At 24.6% G+C, this 18,171-nt stretch overlaps 1 protein-coding gene across 1 annotated transcript; it reads right to left on the bottom strand.

Annotated features, from left to right (window-relative positions):
* Positions 1–1,385: 1,385 nt before the first annotated feature.
* Positions 1,386–17,424, bottom strand: LOC122531874. Its single transcript, XM_043660146.1, is given in 10 exon segments — positions 1,386–1,602; positions 6,594–6,729; positions 7,977–8,144; positions 9,184–9,538; positions 10,403–11,077; positions 12,446–12,520; positions 13,381–13,529; positions 13,771–13,957; positions 17,091–17,292; positions 17,398–17,424. Coding segments are annotated over 10 exon segments (2,178 nt in total). The 5' UTR covers positions 17,412–17,424.
* Between the last annotated feature and the right edge of the window lie 747 nt (positions 17,425–18,171).

An 18,171-nucleotide genomic window follows, 5' to 3' on the forward strand; every position in this document is an offset into this window, starting at 1 on the left:
CTATACCTTAATATACTATACTATATTATACTTTACTATAATATACTATACTATATTATAGTATACTGTACTATACTGTATTATACTTTACTATATTATACTATAATATACTATACTATATTATACTATACTGTACTCTACTATACTATATTATACTATACTGTACTCTACTATACTATATTATACTATATTATACTATAATATACTATACTATATTATACTATAATAATAATTATATATTATAATAACCATTATTATATTTTTCATTTTGCATCTAGTTTTCTATAATAATGCCAACTTGAATGCTTTAAGAATATTGATAGACAATTTCGTTCAAATCATATTGATTGAAACGAATCCCATTTTTCAGCAATCCTCGTGCAATCGATTATCCAGTTGAAGGTATATATTTTTTGAAATATTCGAAACATTTGACTCATTGACAATTCAAAATTGGCCGTTAATGATCCGAAATTCGGCAGAACGACGAAATTCCCAAAATATCACGGGGACGACAATCGGTTTTGCGTTGGTAAAATTCGCAGGAAATCTATTAATATGTGGATTATGTTATGCCAATATTCATTCACTTGGATTAATGTTAATTACGTGCGCGAACAAATCAACGCGCAAACAAATTCGATTTAAATCGCTGGTACTTGCAGATAATCTGCCTCGTGATATTCGTAGATTCCGTAATTACATTTAACACGTTCTATCGACGTGGATTTAACTCCAAAATCGTTCAATTATGAACATTCCGTTATGGAAATTTGCAATTTCGCGTTTCGTTGTGCCGAGTGCCAATTGCGTTAAACGTTCTAAACGTTAATTTGGTAGAATTTAGATTCGAAACACGCTTGTTTAAGAATTGTTTCTAATTTCTATGTATCACGAATAAATTTTTATCACTTTATCACTTTGTTATAGATAATGTTATCTTGTTTGACCAGCAAATGATTATTTCATTACTTTGGCAATGACGTAAAGTGATTTTTTATTTGTTTCTTACTTTGTGTTTGTCTCGTATATCTAACCAGTTTCAAATAAATCGGTTCTCCTTTTACTTTTTCATATATTTTTACACTACTTTTTATACTTAGAATTAATTAAAATATCACTGGATTCGAAATACTCTATCTAAATTTATTTGTTAAATTTATCTTCAAACTATTTTCAATCCAAACGTCTTTCGAGCGTGTCCTAAATCTTAAAAACCTTAAAAATTAATTTCGAAATTAATATCACGAATATTGTGGAAAATAATTTAATTTTTTTGAAATTGATATTTAATTCAGTTAATTAAATTCAAGTCAGTGCTCTACATTCTACGTAATTGTCAATAAATTTTTATATATCTTGCGTAATAATTGGATCACGCTTACTCAAAGTTTAACCTTCAAGAAGATTATCGATCGCGATTGAAATATATTTGTGTCTTTAGCTCAATAATTACATTTTCGATTTTGCGGTCTCTGAAGTTTAATGGCCACCACTCCATTCGGATAAAATACTTCTGCTGACCTATCAGTGTGAAAATTGACAAAGGTACGAGATCCATCATCGTAGTACATTCTTCCATTGAGTTTATGCTTTTTGAACCTGATAAAAGAAAGAAGATATAAACAGAATAAATGTTTAATAGAAGATATAAATATAATATATTTATAATTTTGATATAACTTAATTCAATATAATAATTTAATGTATGTTATATTAACATTATATTGTAACATGTAACAATATAGTAATATTGGTTATATTTAGTAATTAATAATTATTATAAAAGTAATGTTATTCAATATAATACTTATTAATATGAACAAAATATTTATAAAATTATAAAGGAACTAATAAGGTGTATGATTTAATAAAATATTATGTACATGGGACAAATATGTTTGTATTTCTAATCTATTTTTATGCACCTCATGTTATATTAATTAAAAAGAAGCGTCTCTATTATTTCGTATACGTTGTTAATTTTTATATATTTATATATACAGTTTTGTGAAATTTTATATATTTTATAATTTTATATACTTTATAATTTTATAATTTTATGTACTTTATAATTTTATAATTTTATGTATTTTGTAATTTTATAATTTTATGTACTTTATAATTTTATAATTTTATGTACTTTATAATTTTATAATTTTATGTACTTTATAATTTTATAATTTTTTGTACTTCGTAATTTTATGATTTTATATACTTTATAATTTTATGATTTTATAATTTATAATTTTATACTTTATAATTTTATACTTTATAATTTATAATTTATAATTTATAATTTTATACTTTATAATTTATAATTTATAATTTATAATTTTATACTTTATAATTTATAATTTATAATTTATAATTTTATACTTTATAATTTATAATTTATAATTTATAATTTTATACTTTATAATTTATAATTTATAATTTATAATTTATAATTTACAATTTTACAATTTTATAATTTTACATACTTTATATTTTTATAATTTTATATATTTTATGCGTACAATTTTGTGAAACTGTGTACACAAAATATTTAAAGCACTGTGCGTCTTATAACATCTGCTATGTGAAACAATTTTCTTAAATTCCATTCTCAGAAATATGAATTTGCATGAAAATTTTTGATAATCACACAATGTAAAACAGAAATATTTACTTTGTTTATTATAGAAATAATGCATAAAATAATATATTTCAAAATAAACAAGAATATCTTACGTATCGTTGAATATATTCAAATACAGAGTACTTTCTCCTTAAAACGATAAAAACGATCGAAAGCTTTACTCGCTAGAAAAATAAGAACGCGTTGTTTTGCTCTCGCTTTGCTAACTTTTGAATCGCAGGGATAATGTTAGCGAGCTTGAGCCGAAGATCGTGCTTTTTGAATCCAACGAATGGGGAAACGTGTAAAGAGATTAATGATTAATTGTAATAAATTACGGAAGTTGGTTTGCAGCAACAAGTTAGTACACGCGGCACACCGTGTCTTCAATGCCGTCTTGTTAGCTTTGCGCTTCAAACTAATAGTTAACTCGTTAGCAACTAATTCTAAAGTTTGCACAGAGTTGATGCGAATGCCACGTGAATTAACAAATTTTTAGTTTATTTGCTCTCGCGTTTGTTTGTTCTCTTGTTCTCTCTTTATTCGCTCGAGGAAATTTAGCGGCACTCAAATTCAGAAGTGACCTAAAAATGATCTAAATCATCCAATAGGAAATTTATAATTGTGTTTCTAAGTTATTACAAAAAGTTATTACTAAATTTTAGTTAATATTCGAATACGAAAACTCTGTGATTTAATCCACTTATTTGAAATTCTATCATAATAAAAATAATTACTCATAGAAGGAAGAATTATGCGAACTCTAATTGTAATAAATAGAGTAAGTTCATGTAAATGGAATTCTTTTGTATAGTAAAAAGAGTATAATTATATTTATTATTATATTATAATTATGTTATTTAATTGTAATATAATGGAGTTCTAATGTACAGTGAAAAGGGTATAATTATATTTATTATTATATTATAATTATATAATCACTATATTATTATATAATTATAATATAATTCTATTGTATAGTAGAAAGAATACAATTATATTATAATACTACATTATATTATGTTATATTATATTATATTACATTATATTGTATCATATTATAATATATTGTATTATGTTTTATTATATTATATTATATTACATTATATCATATTATATTATATTACATTATATTATATTATATTATAATTATATTATTCAAAGATTTCAATTATATATTATACTCTTGATTGTATTATATTACATGTAAATGATAAAATATTTGATAAATGATAAAAGAAAAAATTTGAACGATTCGATTATATTTTATTAGTGAAGTAACATGTTTTGAAAAATTTAAAATGGAAACACAATCATTCTTATTATACATAGAATTCGACAACGAATAACGTAGACAAAAATTAGAGTTTTAAAAACTATTTTATCATATGAAAGACAAGAAACAAAAAAAAAAAAAAGGAGAAAACATAAATGATACTTTCTTTCTTACAGAATAAATTTCACCAAAATTAAAGTTGAAATATCATCTTCTAAATTTCAATATAGTTGAGATATTATATTGTAATATATTGCATTATGTAAAATTATACAATTGTATAGATAACATTGATTATATGTATAGATTATTCATAGATTAGACATTGTATAAATTATATGTAAAATTATTATAATTGTTACATTAATTTATATAGATTTCCCTTCGAACTGAGTTGCTGAAATAAAAGATGTTCCCACGTTCGTACGGTGAATGGTAATGGTAATAAGAAAATTGACGGCAACGTCGACAATAAAATATTATAATATAAAAGGGAATTTCTTGACGTGTTCAGAGACGGTGAGTTTGATTAGCCAAACTTGTCATCCGTAGAATTCGATCACGCGAGGTGGCTCGTTAAATTTTATGCATCGATGGATCGACGAGCTGATGCTAACTCGAGGGGTTACCCTGCCAGTCATATGAACGCTCGACGACGATTTCTCAACCCATTACCGAGCAACATTTCGCGAGGCAGTCGTATATCCTTGAAGAAAGAAAGAAAAGAATCGAAGAAGCAACTCGTCCTACACGACCATGATATTTCTATCGAATAGAAGAAAATTTGCTTACAGGCAAATTTCTTTCAATTTGGATTCCGAGAGTGACCTCGAATTGAACAAATAGAGGGAATGATTGAAGAATATAGACATAATTTGAAGAATACTTAAAAAAAAGAGAAAAAGAATTAATCGAAATTAGAGAAAAAGTCTATTACTACGTATTATTACTATTTCTATACTAACTATTCTTCGTTTTCTGTTTAAAATTTGTCTCACGAAAATGTTCGATTAATTAGCAGAAACTTTTTATTAATATCGTTATGGAAAATTGTATTTTGACATTTTGTTGATAACCGATTATGATGATCCTATTGAGTTTAAAATCTTAATTTCAATTGACACATATTATTATACTTGAAAGAATTATTTAGCTAGATACTAAATTTTTTATTAAATACGTATAAAATATTTTGTAATTTATATATATATATATATATATATATATATATATATATACATATATATTTCGGTATTATGGTTTATATAAATTAATATAATTGTATGTTACAATTATGACAATCGTATGTCATTACGGTGTTGATGAAATTTCAAAATATTCAGACACTCTTGTACTCACACGTAACTGAGTATGAAAATTAAAAAAAATTCAACAAACGAGTTCAATTTTACTTTCTTTTAAAGGCGTAGAAATTAATTATATAATAAATTACATAATTTATATATTGTTTCTTAGTAAATTACTGAAATTGTTTAATATACATTATATTATATACTTGTTTCTGAGTAAATTACTAAAAGAAACAATGTAGTAATAACTAAACAATATAGCTAAACAATATATAATAACAGAAACAATAATAAATTATATAATTTTTATATATTGTTACTTAGTAAATTAAAAGAAACAATACATTGTTTAATATATGTTGTATAATATGCTTGTTTCTGAGTAAATTAGTAAAAGAAACAATATGTACTAACAGAACTAATAATAAATTATATAATTTTTATATATTGTTTTTTAGTAAATTAAAATAAACAATATATGTTTAATGTATATTTAATATATTACATAATATAATTATAAACAATATATTATATAATATACTTGTTTAATATTTAGTATATTATATAATATACTTGTTTCTGAGTAAATTACTAAAAGAAATAATATATACTAAACAATATACTAAACATAACTAACAGAAACAATAATAAATTATATAATTTTTATATATCGTTTCTTAGTAAATTAAAAGAAACAATATATTGTTTAATATATATTATAGAATATACTTGCCTCTTAAATTACTAAAAGAAACAATATATTACTAACAGAATTATATTACTAATAATTACTGACAGAAACAAATATATTACTAATAATTACTAACAGAAACAAGTATATTACTAACATTTAATTGATTTATTATTGTTTCTGTTAGTATATATTGTTTCTTTTAGTAATTTACTCAGAAACACAAGTATATTACTAACATTCAATTAATTTATTATTGTTTCTGTTGGTATATATTGTTTCTTTTAGTAATTTACTCAGAAACAAGTATATTATATAACATATATTTTAGTAATTTACTAAGAAACAATATATAAAAATTCTCAGCAGTAATTTCGACATAGAAGCTTAAAAACATTGAAAGTTCAGGGAACAGTTAGAAACAAAAATTCCCCTCAAGTCCGGAAAACAATTCTCTATCAATTCTAATAATTCCAGAAAGCAAGTCCCATAAATAAATTGTCTGAAATTTGCTATTTTCTAAAAAAATGAAAAAGAAAACGAACGCGACATTAATTTCTACAATAAACGAATTAATTTCTACAACTGTTGCAATAAATAAACGTCAGTTTTATATACGTATGCAGTCCTGGTGTTGTCGAATCTAAAATTCTGCCCACGATCACGTCGCTATCCGTGTTTACTGGGTTGACGTACCAGTCGAGATGAGGCTTTGCAGGCTTTGCTTGATACTGGATAATTTTCCTCATGATTTTGGCAACCGGGAGCACAGTCCAGCCGAGCCTCACGAAGTGCTCGTTCGATAATTGGTACTCGATCGGGCTTCGATCGTCTGTAACGTAGAAATTTCACGAGAATGCCAAACTCGCCACTCGCGGTGCACACGTAAACCACGTTATTTGGATGGCGATACGATAATGATGACCGAACGTTCCCCAGGCCCTAAATGTTCCCGATTAATGATGATTTCGTATCAGACTCCAGTCGATCTCCAATTGACATAGGAATCTCACTCAAACGCGTATATCGAACTACGAATCTCGCCATTTAAGTTGAAACGATGACGATCGAACTAGTTACCTACGACTTGTTCGTTCTACTGATGACTATTTCTTTTCGTCGAGATCATTTTAATCGTCAATCGATTTTTATTTCTTATTGGGAAGAAGTCAAGAGTTGGTGTAGCTTTACAGAAGAAACGGGTCACTTCCCATCCACGGTTCTTTTGACAAATAATGGTCCCCATGATGGAAGCGAAAGAAAAAGAAATTCGATCCTTTGATCTCGAGTTTTTTGTGTGAATCTTTATTAAACGATTAATATGTATATATATATATATATATATATATATATATATATATAATATCATAAAATGATTTATATATATTATTAAATAATTTATAAATATATATTATTAAATAAATTATATATATATATTTTTGATATATATATAAATATTTTTATAAATATATCAATTATATTTTTATTATTAAATAATTTATATATATATACTATACATATATATATAATTTATATATATATATATACTAAAATATAATTGATATATTATAAATATATCAATTATATTTTTATTATTAAATAATTTATATATATATACTATACTTTATTACTAAATAATTTATATATATATACTATACTAAAATATAATTGATATATTATAAATATATCAATTATATTTTCATTATTAAATAATTTATATATATTTAATATATATATATATATATATAAATATTTTTGTAAGCATATCAATTATATTTATATTATTAAATAATTTATATATATACTATTATAATTAAATAATTTACCGAGGACTTAGAGTTAATTTCTTCTCTCTAAAAAAACAAACTTTCTAACTTTTTCTCTCTAAAAAAGCTGTGTTCAATTCTGATGTCTACACACTGTGTACAATTTGCAATAATTGATACTAATTGTATAAGGAAATTTCACTTATACTGTACTGGTGTTCCTATTTCATGAAACGATACGTATTCTATAATGAAATTTTTCAATTTTGGTAGCTAGAACATTTTCTGCGTAGAACTGTACGACTTTTCATACCGATTTGGGCGTCGTTGAATTTTTCAGATGCCACCTTTTTTTTATTGTAATGAGATCCATTCGTCTTGCTATGATCGTCGCTCGTTCCATTAGAATCAAGTCGTCTCTCCATCTTGCTCTCCGAATGCATTGTTGATTTATCCTCGCCGCTGCTTGTACCACGCTTAACTTCGCATATAAAGAGTTTAATTATGCTTGTTTTTAGTCTAACACAGCATAAGTAAGCGAGCTCTCTTTCAGAATTTCTTAATATTTCATGTTTTGTGTAAGAAAAAAAAAAAAAATTTATAAATACATGTAGAGTAAATATGTATATACTCATTAATTTAGTGAATTTTAATAATAGCAACAAATAAGAATTTTATATCATTTTGAATAATTTTATAGATTTAATAGTCATTTTGAATAATTTTATAACTACAGCGTGAAATGTGATTAGAATTCTTGGGAAAAAATAATGAGCAAATGAAGAAAATAAAATAAATATTAATATCATTAAATTTTGATATTGTGGTCAATAAATAGTAAATAAATAAGTACAAATATAAATATAAGTATATATAATATTTATAACATATAATGTATATAATATTTATAATAAATATAATAAATAAAATTATAACAAATAATAAAATATAATAAATATAAGTAGAAGTATAAATATAAATATAGGTATATATTTATAACATATAATGTGTTATATATATTATATATTATACATTATATATATAAAATGTAATGTATATAATATCTATAATAAATATCATAAATAAAAATACAACAAATAATAAAATATAATAAATATAAGTACAAATATAGGTATAAGTATAAATATAATTATAAATATAAATATAAATATAAGTATAAATGTAAGTATAAATATAAGTATATATAATATTTATAACATATAATGTATTATGTATATTTTATATTATATTTATACTATATGTATATTATATTTATATTACATTATATATTATATTATATTTATGTATATTTTATATTATATTTATATTTATACACTATATATATAAAATATAATGTATATAATATTTATAATAAATGCAATAAATAAAAATACAACAAATAATAAAATATGATAAATGTAAGTATAAATATATAGATACAAGTTTCTCTTTTTCACGAAATCACGGACTATAACCATCTCTGAAGATTCTAAATTCCTATACACCGAGTATATACCCACCGTTTCTATGTTTCTTCGTTAAGTCAGACTCAGTTTCGTCTCGTTCCTTGCTCGAGCGACTTTTCCTCTTTCCATCACGCTTAAGAACTTTTCCTTCTTCATCAAACCTATAAGACACCTTTCTCCCACTATCAAACGCATCTGCCTTCTTCTTCCTCTTTTGTCTACCAGCCACTTTGCTCTCGTTTATATCCGCCATTTCGTCCATCTCTTCCTCTCTTAGCTTCTTCTTACGCCCACCACCGCTTATTTTCTCTTCGATGTTCGTATCGATTGTTGTTTCAACGTGTTCCTTCGGTTCATTTACTTCCAATCTATTTCTGTATAATTTCCTCCCTTTCTTTTCGGCAATTGTCTGAAAAAGGAGATCTCAGCCTCAATGGCTGTGAAAATGATAATTTGCAGCGTTGTGGTCTCACATTCGATGTACTCGTAATGAGTATCACTGTGATACTCATTCTGGACAGGAGTTTCTATTTTTACAATATTGATTTCGTTTCTTTCAAAAATAATTTTTGTATCAATCTGGAAGGAATTGAACATATTTGTTTCTTTCCTTCTGAAAACTTTGCAAACTCAAACATTTTTATGTGCACTAAAAAAATTATTGTCACCGTTAAATCTACCATGGCTTTTAAAGATTGAAGTCTTTTCCTCTAAAATCTGGTACACTTGGAAAAAAATTCAACAAAAATGTCTGTTTCTCTCCTTTTGAAAAATTTAAACGTTTTTTTACATAGATTGTTAAAAGTTATTTTCGCAATTAAATCCACCATTTTTAAAGATCAAAGTCACTTCCTTAAAATTTAAAATCTAGAATATTAAACTCGTAAACTTTTTGGAAGCCACTGCTCTCTATGTATATATATATATATATATACGTACATAAATTGCAGTTGTCGTAATTCATGACCACCTGCGCTGGCAACTGATTGCGGACCGTAACGAGTGACCAACAATCACCGTGTACAATAGCTCGTCGCTTTCTTTTCCTTTCGAACTCGTCGGTACGATGCCACTCGACAGAAATGATCGAGAAACAACATATTTATTATTTGTTATTTCGTCTAGGTCATACTTGACTATACTTGAAACTAAGAGAATTTTTTATTACAACCTTTGGACAAGAAATTCTCGACGTGCACGTCATTCCAGCGCAAGAGGTTAAAAAAAAAAAAAACTCTTGTATCCAAAATTTAACCTAAACCCAAATAATTACCATTTTCTTCATTTTCGCCGATCTCTCCGCCATCGACGTAATTTCCTTCCGTTCTTTCGTCCGATTCCCAGCAACATCTTCGGTCTCCGTTCTCGCGAATTCCCCGTGCACGATCGGGCTCGAATATTTCACGTCCCTTTTAATTTCCCTCGTTTCCCCGGCGGCCGCTCGTTCATCGTTCGCGTCACGTAAACCGCGCGATCCACGGATCTTGTCGAGCTTACTTTTATACGGGACATCGTCACGTTCCTCCCGTCCATCTGGCGTGATAGGATACTCGCCGGTTCTGTCGATATCGCGGCCCCTCTTTATTTCTCCTCTCGTCTCTTCAACCGCCGGCGCACGAGCTACCGTCTTTGTTAAATCCCTGCCCACGACTCTGTCAAATTTATCCGTTTCCCGGGCCGACTCGCCGTATCTTTCTGCCTCTGTTTTCCTCGTGAAAAACGCTGCAGCCACGGCGCGACGTGTCTCGCGGGCAGATCGATGCACCGTTGTTCCCCTCGCGCCCTCATCGTCGTCGAATCTCGCGTCTCTGCCCTCTAGATCCGTCGCAGTTACAGCGCGAGACCCATCCGCGGGCACGTGCGTTCTTAAATCGTCGTCGAATCGCTCGTCTATCCTCGGTGACATTGATTTTGCCCTCTCATCGATCGACTCGTCTCTAGCGGCGTCCTGTTTGGTTACAGAAATTTGCTATTCCTGTCCGTATTGTTCACTCAAGCGGGATTTCTACATCTCTTTTTGTTCATTTGGGTTAGGTCGTTTGATGACGTATGGTGTGAAAGATGGAAATTGGAATGTTTAGTAAATATATTAAATATAGTAAATATATTAAACATACTGTAATATTATACATATATATATTGTAGTATATTTAGTAAATGTACTATAATATTATATATGTTATAGTATGTTAACTAAATATAACATATATTTAATTTATATTTATAATATATATAATATATAATATACAATATATATATTTATACATTTATACTATATATTTAGTATAAATATATAGTATAATTATTATTTATACTATAATATATACCTATATTTATTTATTTACACTATATTTATTATAATATATATACTATACTATATATATTATAAAATATATTATAAAATATATTTAATTTATATTTATAGTATATATAATATATAATATACAATATATATATTTAGTATAAATATGTAGTACAATTATTATTTATACTATAATATATACCTATATTTATTTATTTACTATATATTTATTATAATATATATACTATAATATATATTATAAAATATATTATAATATATATTTAATATAACTATATTTAATAGTATTTAATATTTAATATTTAATATAAATATATTTACTTTAATATACACATATTTAATAATATTATATATATATATATAATGTAAAATATATTTATAGTTATTCATTTATATTATATATAATTTACTGAATATAACATATATTTAATATAAATATATTTACTAAATATATTAAATATTCATTCAAAACATAAATATCTAAGAAAGATTGCTTTAAGCAGTTTGAATATACTAAATTTATCTTAATTTCACTTTTACTTAAATTCACATTCATTTTATTTCACATTCAATTTACTTTAATTTTATTTTCACTTAAATTTGTGGCTTTGAAAAAATTGCAAATTGCACGACGAAAAATTTTTATTAAATGTTTGAATAATTATATCATTTAAAGAAGCTGTAAAAAGTAATTTTTGTGTACGAAATAGTTTAAATAAGTTCCACGATCTAAAATTAAAATAGCTTAAAAGTTCCACGAATTAAATTTAATAACTGACAGATGAGAACTTTTAAGGAAATTCATTTAGATTTGGATGTTAATTAATTTTCGCATTTGTTTGTTGTAATATTATTTTCATCAAAAATAGAACATGCACGAAACTCGGATGAAAACAAAAATTCCTCGATGAATCGTTCGGAATGACGATTGAAAATAAAAGCTGTGCGTAAATTTCGCTGAAGATTTTGACGAACTATTGTTTTTATTTAACTAACTGATATCGACTGACGTAGAATCCACTCCATTCGGATGTCGTGAAATTGTTGAGCTTCGTTGCAGCAAAATGTACCCTAATGAAATAAAATTGTATTTCACGTTACTTCCAGTCCTTTTAATTTTCAATTTCTAAAATACATTTCATACAAATTTGAAGACAATCAGACCGACAGCCTGAAAGAAGATTGTGTAATAATTGTTTGTAAATCTTACACTAACGTAAAATTATCTGAAATCTTACACTGATGTTGACATGCAAGATTAAGAAAGTATTTGAACAGAGATTCACTCAGAAATAAAATAGCCAGATAATTATTAATAATTTATTAATAATTATTAATAAATTATTTCACTATAATATTAATATTAATATTAATAATAATATTAATAATATTAATATTAATTTAATATAATATTAATAATAATTATTTCACTACAATATTAATATTAATATTAATAATAATATTAATAATATTAATATTAATATTAATATAAATAATAATATTAATAATAATATTAATAATATTAATATTAATATTAATATAAATAATAATATTAATATTAATATTAATATTAATAATAATATTAATAATAATTTAAATTAATATTATTAATATTATTAATATTAATTATTTAATATAGATATTATTAATATTATTAATATTAATTATTTAATATAAATATTATTAATATTATTAATATTAATTATTTAATATAAATATTATTAATATTATTAATATTAATTATTTAATGTAAATATAATTGATATTAATATTAATAATAATTTATTAATATTTATTAAAAATTATTAATGCACAATTATCATCCAAATGAACACATCATTCGATTCATCATTTTTGAAATAAGGGTACCACTCGAGCCTAATTCAGACAGATAGAAATCCTTCTTTGCTGCGTTTGAAATCAATACGTACCCACTGTCGATTGGCCTCACGGACAATACGATCGCAAAACCGGCATAACTTCAGACAGAGTCGTGTCTCAGGCCTCTTTTCACTCCAATCACGAATAAAGTTATTCGCAAGATTTAGCGTCAGTTTGGCCTGCGTATTGGCGAACGGTTCTGCAACGAGCGCCGTATAAAATCTCGTAAAACCCGAGAGGTCTCGCATAATTAATACCAGCTTCATTAGTAAACCTCGTAATCCCGTTAACTGTTCGACAAAATCTTCTCGATCCCGCAGTTACCTTTTTTCCTTTTTTTTTCTTTTTTTTTTTTTTTTTTCTTCACGTTTACGACAACTTATAACTGATAAATATCGATGGATGTTCTCAGTAGTCGGCTACTAAATTGAAAGTATTACCTTCCAGCCGTTGGCAGGAGCAAATCAGCTTCTTCATTATTTCCTTCAAGAGGAGAGACAACGTTCGAAGTTTCTCCGACATGCCGCAAGCCGCTAATCTCTCCAAACTGCACAAGACACTCTTTATGTGACATATTATGTCCTGGATGGCGCAGCATCTTTGCAAACACGTCAGAATTACGTCCACCTGTTTGCAACAAGGAGACTGTAATTATGTTGTAACTGTATTATTACATCACATTATTATACAGGGTAGTCAGTGAAAGACTGAACGATATGAAATAAAAATAATTTTTACAAACACATGTGTTTTAATTTTTTAGAAATACTTTACTTCTATTTTTTATTATTTATTTATTATTTTATTTGGAAATATAATTAATATATATTATATATTATATATAATATATAATATAATATATTATATATTATATATTATATATAATATATAATATAATATATTATATATAATATATAATATATATATTTATTATTTTATTTGAAAATATAATTAATGTAAGGAATATATTATATATTATTTGTTTATTATTTTATTTAGAAATATAATTAATATAAGGAATATATAATATATAATATATATTTAAATATATTATATTTATACATTTATATATTTATATATATATTTATATATAATATATATTTATTTATTTATTATTTTATTTGGAAATATAATTAATGTAAAGAATATATTATTGTGTATTATTTGTTTATTATTTTATTTGGAAACATAATTAATATAAGGAATATATAATATATATATATATATTTATTTACTATTTTATTTGGAAATATAATTAATATAAGGAATATATTATATATTATATATATCTATACTATATAAAATATAATTTATATATTTTGTATAATATGTTTTTTTAATATCATGTGTGAACCTATAAAAAAGGAAAATAAAAAAAATTGACAATGAACAAGTAATGACTTTTTCAAACACTTCAGTTTTTCAGTGGTCACCCCGTATAATTATATCATTACTGCGTTTTCCTTAAACTTAATTATTTTTAGATCAATAAAATTGACGTGATTTTAATAAAAAGATAATGTTATTTTGACTTCTCTAAGAAATTCGAAAAGTATGTTTTTCGATTAACATCTGACAACCTATTTTGTAAATTTATTTGAATAGTGGATCGTTTAAATCATATACCAAAATAATTCTGAATAATAATTGAGGTAAGAGAGGTATTTAATTATTTTTCATTATTTTAATAATAATAACTGCGGTAAAAAGAGGTATTTAATTATTTTTTAAACAACGTATTACGTGACGTCAAAAATCGAAAATCTGAAAACTCTTCAGTTAATGATTATCGTGAAAAAAAAGTATTGAATTAAGAAAAAGAATTAAAATTAAAAAGAATTACAAAAAGTATTGAATTATTACTCTCGACGAAAATTGCATATATTGGCAGCACATTTTCTTGATGAACGATTGTAGTGAAATATTTAATTATAATTGTTGCGAGCAATAATGTGAGAAATCGATACTCATTCGCTTTCCAATTAATGACTGCGATAAAAGCAATATGTAATTGTTATTTCGCGAGTAATGTACTAAATGAAATGAGATGAAGTAAAATGGAAAGGTTTATACGCTTTTCAATTGACAAATGCAACAAATAAATAAATTTAATCCTTGCGTATCGAATAACTTCATTTAATAAAATTTCCATATGGCAACCGTTATACATATTAAAAAAAAAAAATTAAAACTGTAACTGCATGAATAATATGTAAAAATTGATAGTCAATTCTAGTTTTCAATTAATAATTGCTGTCAAAGTAGCTAGTTATAGTTACTTTACGACGAATATATTAAATGATATGAAAAGTTGACGTTTGTTATTTTTAAACTAATGATTGTGTAAATGAAGTGTTTCGTTATTTGGCAAACAATTTTCTTCCGTGAATGTTTCTGTGTAATAACAATCACACATTTCTCATTTACTGATTATGGTGAATGAAATATTTAATTGCTACTTTACAAATAATGTATATTAAACGAGAAGAAAAATTGATATTTTACAATTAATGATGAAAGAATAATAATTATATAAGTAATAATATATATAATAATATATTATAGTATATTATATTACATTAATAATAATATAATAATAAAATACTAAAGAAATAATAATAATAAACTAATGTACTAGTATACTACTTAATAATAAAATAATATACTAATGTATGAAATAAGAAAAATTGATATTTATGTAAATTTCAAGAAATGATTGCAAAATAAAATAATACTCAATTGTTGCTTTGCGACTAATGTATACTAAATGAAAAGAAAAATTGATATTTTACAATTAATGATGAAAAAACAATTATATAAGAAATAATATATATAATAATATATTATAGTATATTATATTAATAATAATAGAATAATAAAATGCTAAAAAACTAATAATAATATACTAATATACTAGTATATTACTTAATAATAAAATAATATACTAATGTACGAAATAAGAAAAATTGATATTTATGTAAATTTCAACTAATGATTTCAAAATAAAATAATACTCAATTGTTGCTTCGCGACAAATGTATACTAAATGAAAAGGAAATTTGATACCCGTGCATTTCACAATTCATGATTAACAATGAAAGAAATATTTAATTGTAATTATGAACAACATGCTAAAGATTATAAGAAATTAATATCCATATAAATTCTAAGTAACTGCAACAAGAAGAATAGTTGGTTGCTACTTTGTCGACAATATACCATATCATATAAAAAATATACTTCAGTAATGATTAAAAGTTAGTAACATTATTAATAATTTAAAGTAATGAAAGTGAATTTTTTTTAAAAATACATAAGTAAAATTTATTTTGTACCTTTTGTATCAGTGTTAATTAATTAATTTTAATAATTTTAATTATCTCGAAAGTAATTGATCTAAATATATATATATATATATATATATATATATATATATATATATATAATTTTATTATAATAATATATATATAATTATAATTATATATATATAATTTTTCTTGTAAAATAAAAAAAATAAATATATGTTTGTCGTATTTATTAATATCTAAATAGATGTTCATCTACATTTCAATTAATCAATATAAAAAAATTGATTTCTTGATACACATGCATTTCAATAAATAATTGCGATTAATGAAACGAACGTTTAATCGCTATCGAAATGAAGCATTCTTACTCCCTAAAGTATCCAGAAGTGTCAAAAGTATAGATTCGCGTGATAAAGAAAATTAATCGTATTCAAGAATTATTTAATCGCTACTTCTCGGATAATTTCATCCGGGAACACCGCCGTGTCTTGACAGCGAACGCAAGTGTACGCATCGCGAAACATTCCAGGCTGTTGTCTCTTTTTTAGCACGTTTCCGCAGATTATTGATGTCATTGCCGTGGCCACAATGTCCAGTGCACCGTGCAAAGGGACCGCGTCGTAATTTATGCCGCAGCATTTGCCCGCGTGGAACCTGATTTTTCAGATACAGTTACGCCATAACTTATCTTCTGCGTGCGCACGGGCCGTGCCCGCCATTGTACGAAATTATCGGGAATTAAGTGACTGCCGGACGAACTTGTAGAAGTCCATAAAACTTTTGAGCAAACGATGAGCTGTTATGAAGATCTCCAACGCTGGCGTTGACCATTCCGATTCGTCCGCGGTTGATCGTTGCTCTCGATAATAGCAGAACTTTCTGCAGGGCATGATGAATGAATTCGAGAGTTTCGTCACCTGGACAAATCGATCCTTTAGTATTATTAATAAAACGGCTGATTTCGATTTAAGTTTATAAATTCATTTATGCCCGTGCAGTAATGAATTTGTAACGTGATGTCATTGGATATGTATTATTATGATTATAATATATTTATAATATTATATATATGATATTTTATATATTATATATTATATAATAATAATTATATATATTTGTAATATTATATATATAATATTTTATATATATATAAGGTAATACAATATTATATTAATATAATATTAATATAATAATACAATATAATACAATATTATATTGTGTAATATATTATTATTATATTATTGTTTTAATTATATTATAAAATAATATATACATTATTAATATTATATATATAAAATGTATAATATAATATAATATATACATTATAATATATATATGTTATATACATTATATGTATTTATATTATTAATATCAATACATTATAATATATATGTATGTATTATTGTAATTACAATATTTTTCATGGATTTTATAATAACGAATGTATTTTTCTCGATATGTTTTATGAACATAGAACGATTGATGATCAAAATGAATAATTTTGTAGGATCAAGTTTGGCATAAAGGGGACAT

The sequence above is a fragment of the Frieseomelitta varia genome, unplaced genomic scaffold, assembly GCF_011392965.1.
Source record: "Frieseomelitta varia isolate USP_RPSP 00005682 unplaced genomic scaffold, Fvar_1.2 scaffold_420, whole genome shotgun sequence".
Lineage (NCBI taxonomy): Eukaryota > Metazoa > Arthropoda > Insecta > Hymenoptera > Apidae > Frieseomelitta > Frieseomelitta varia.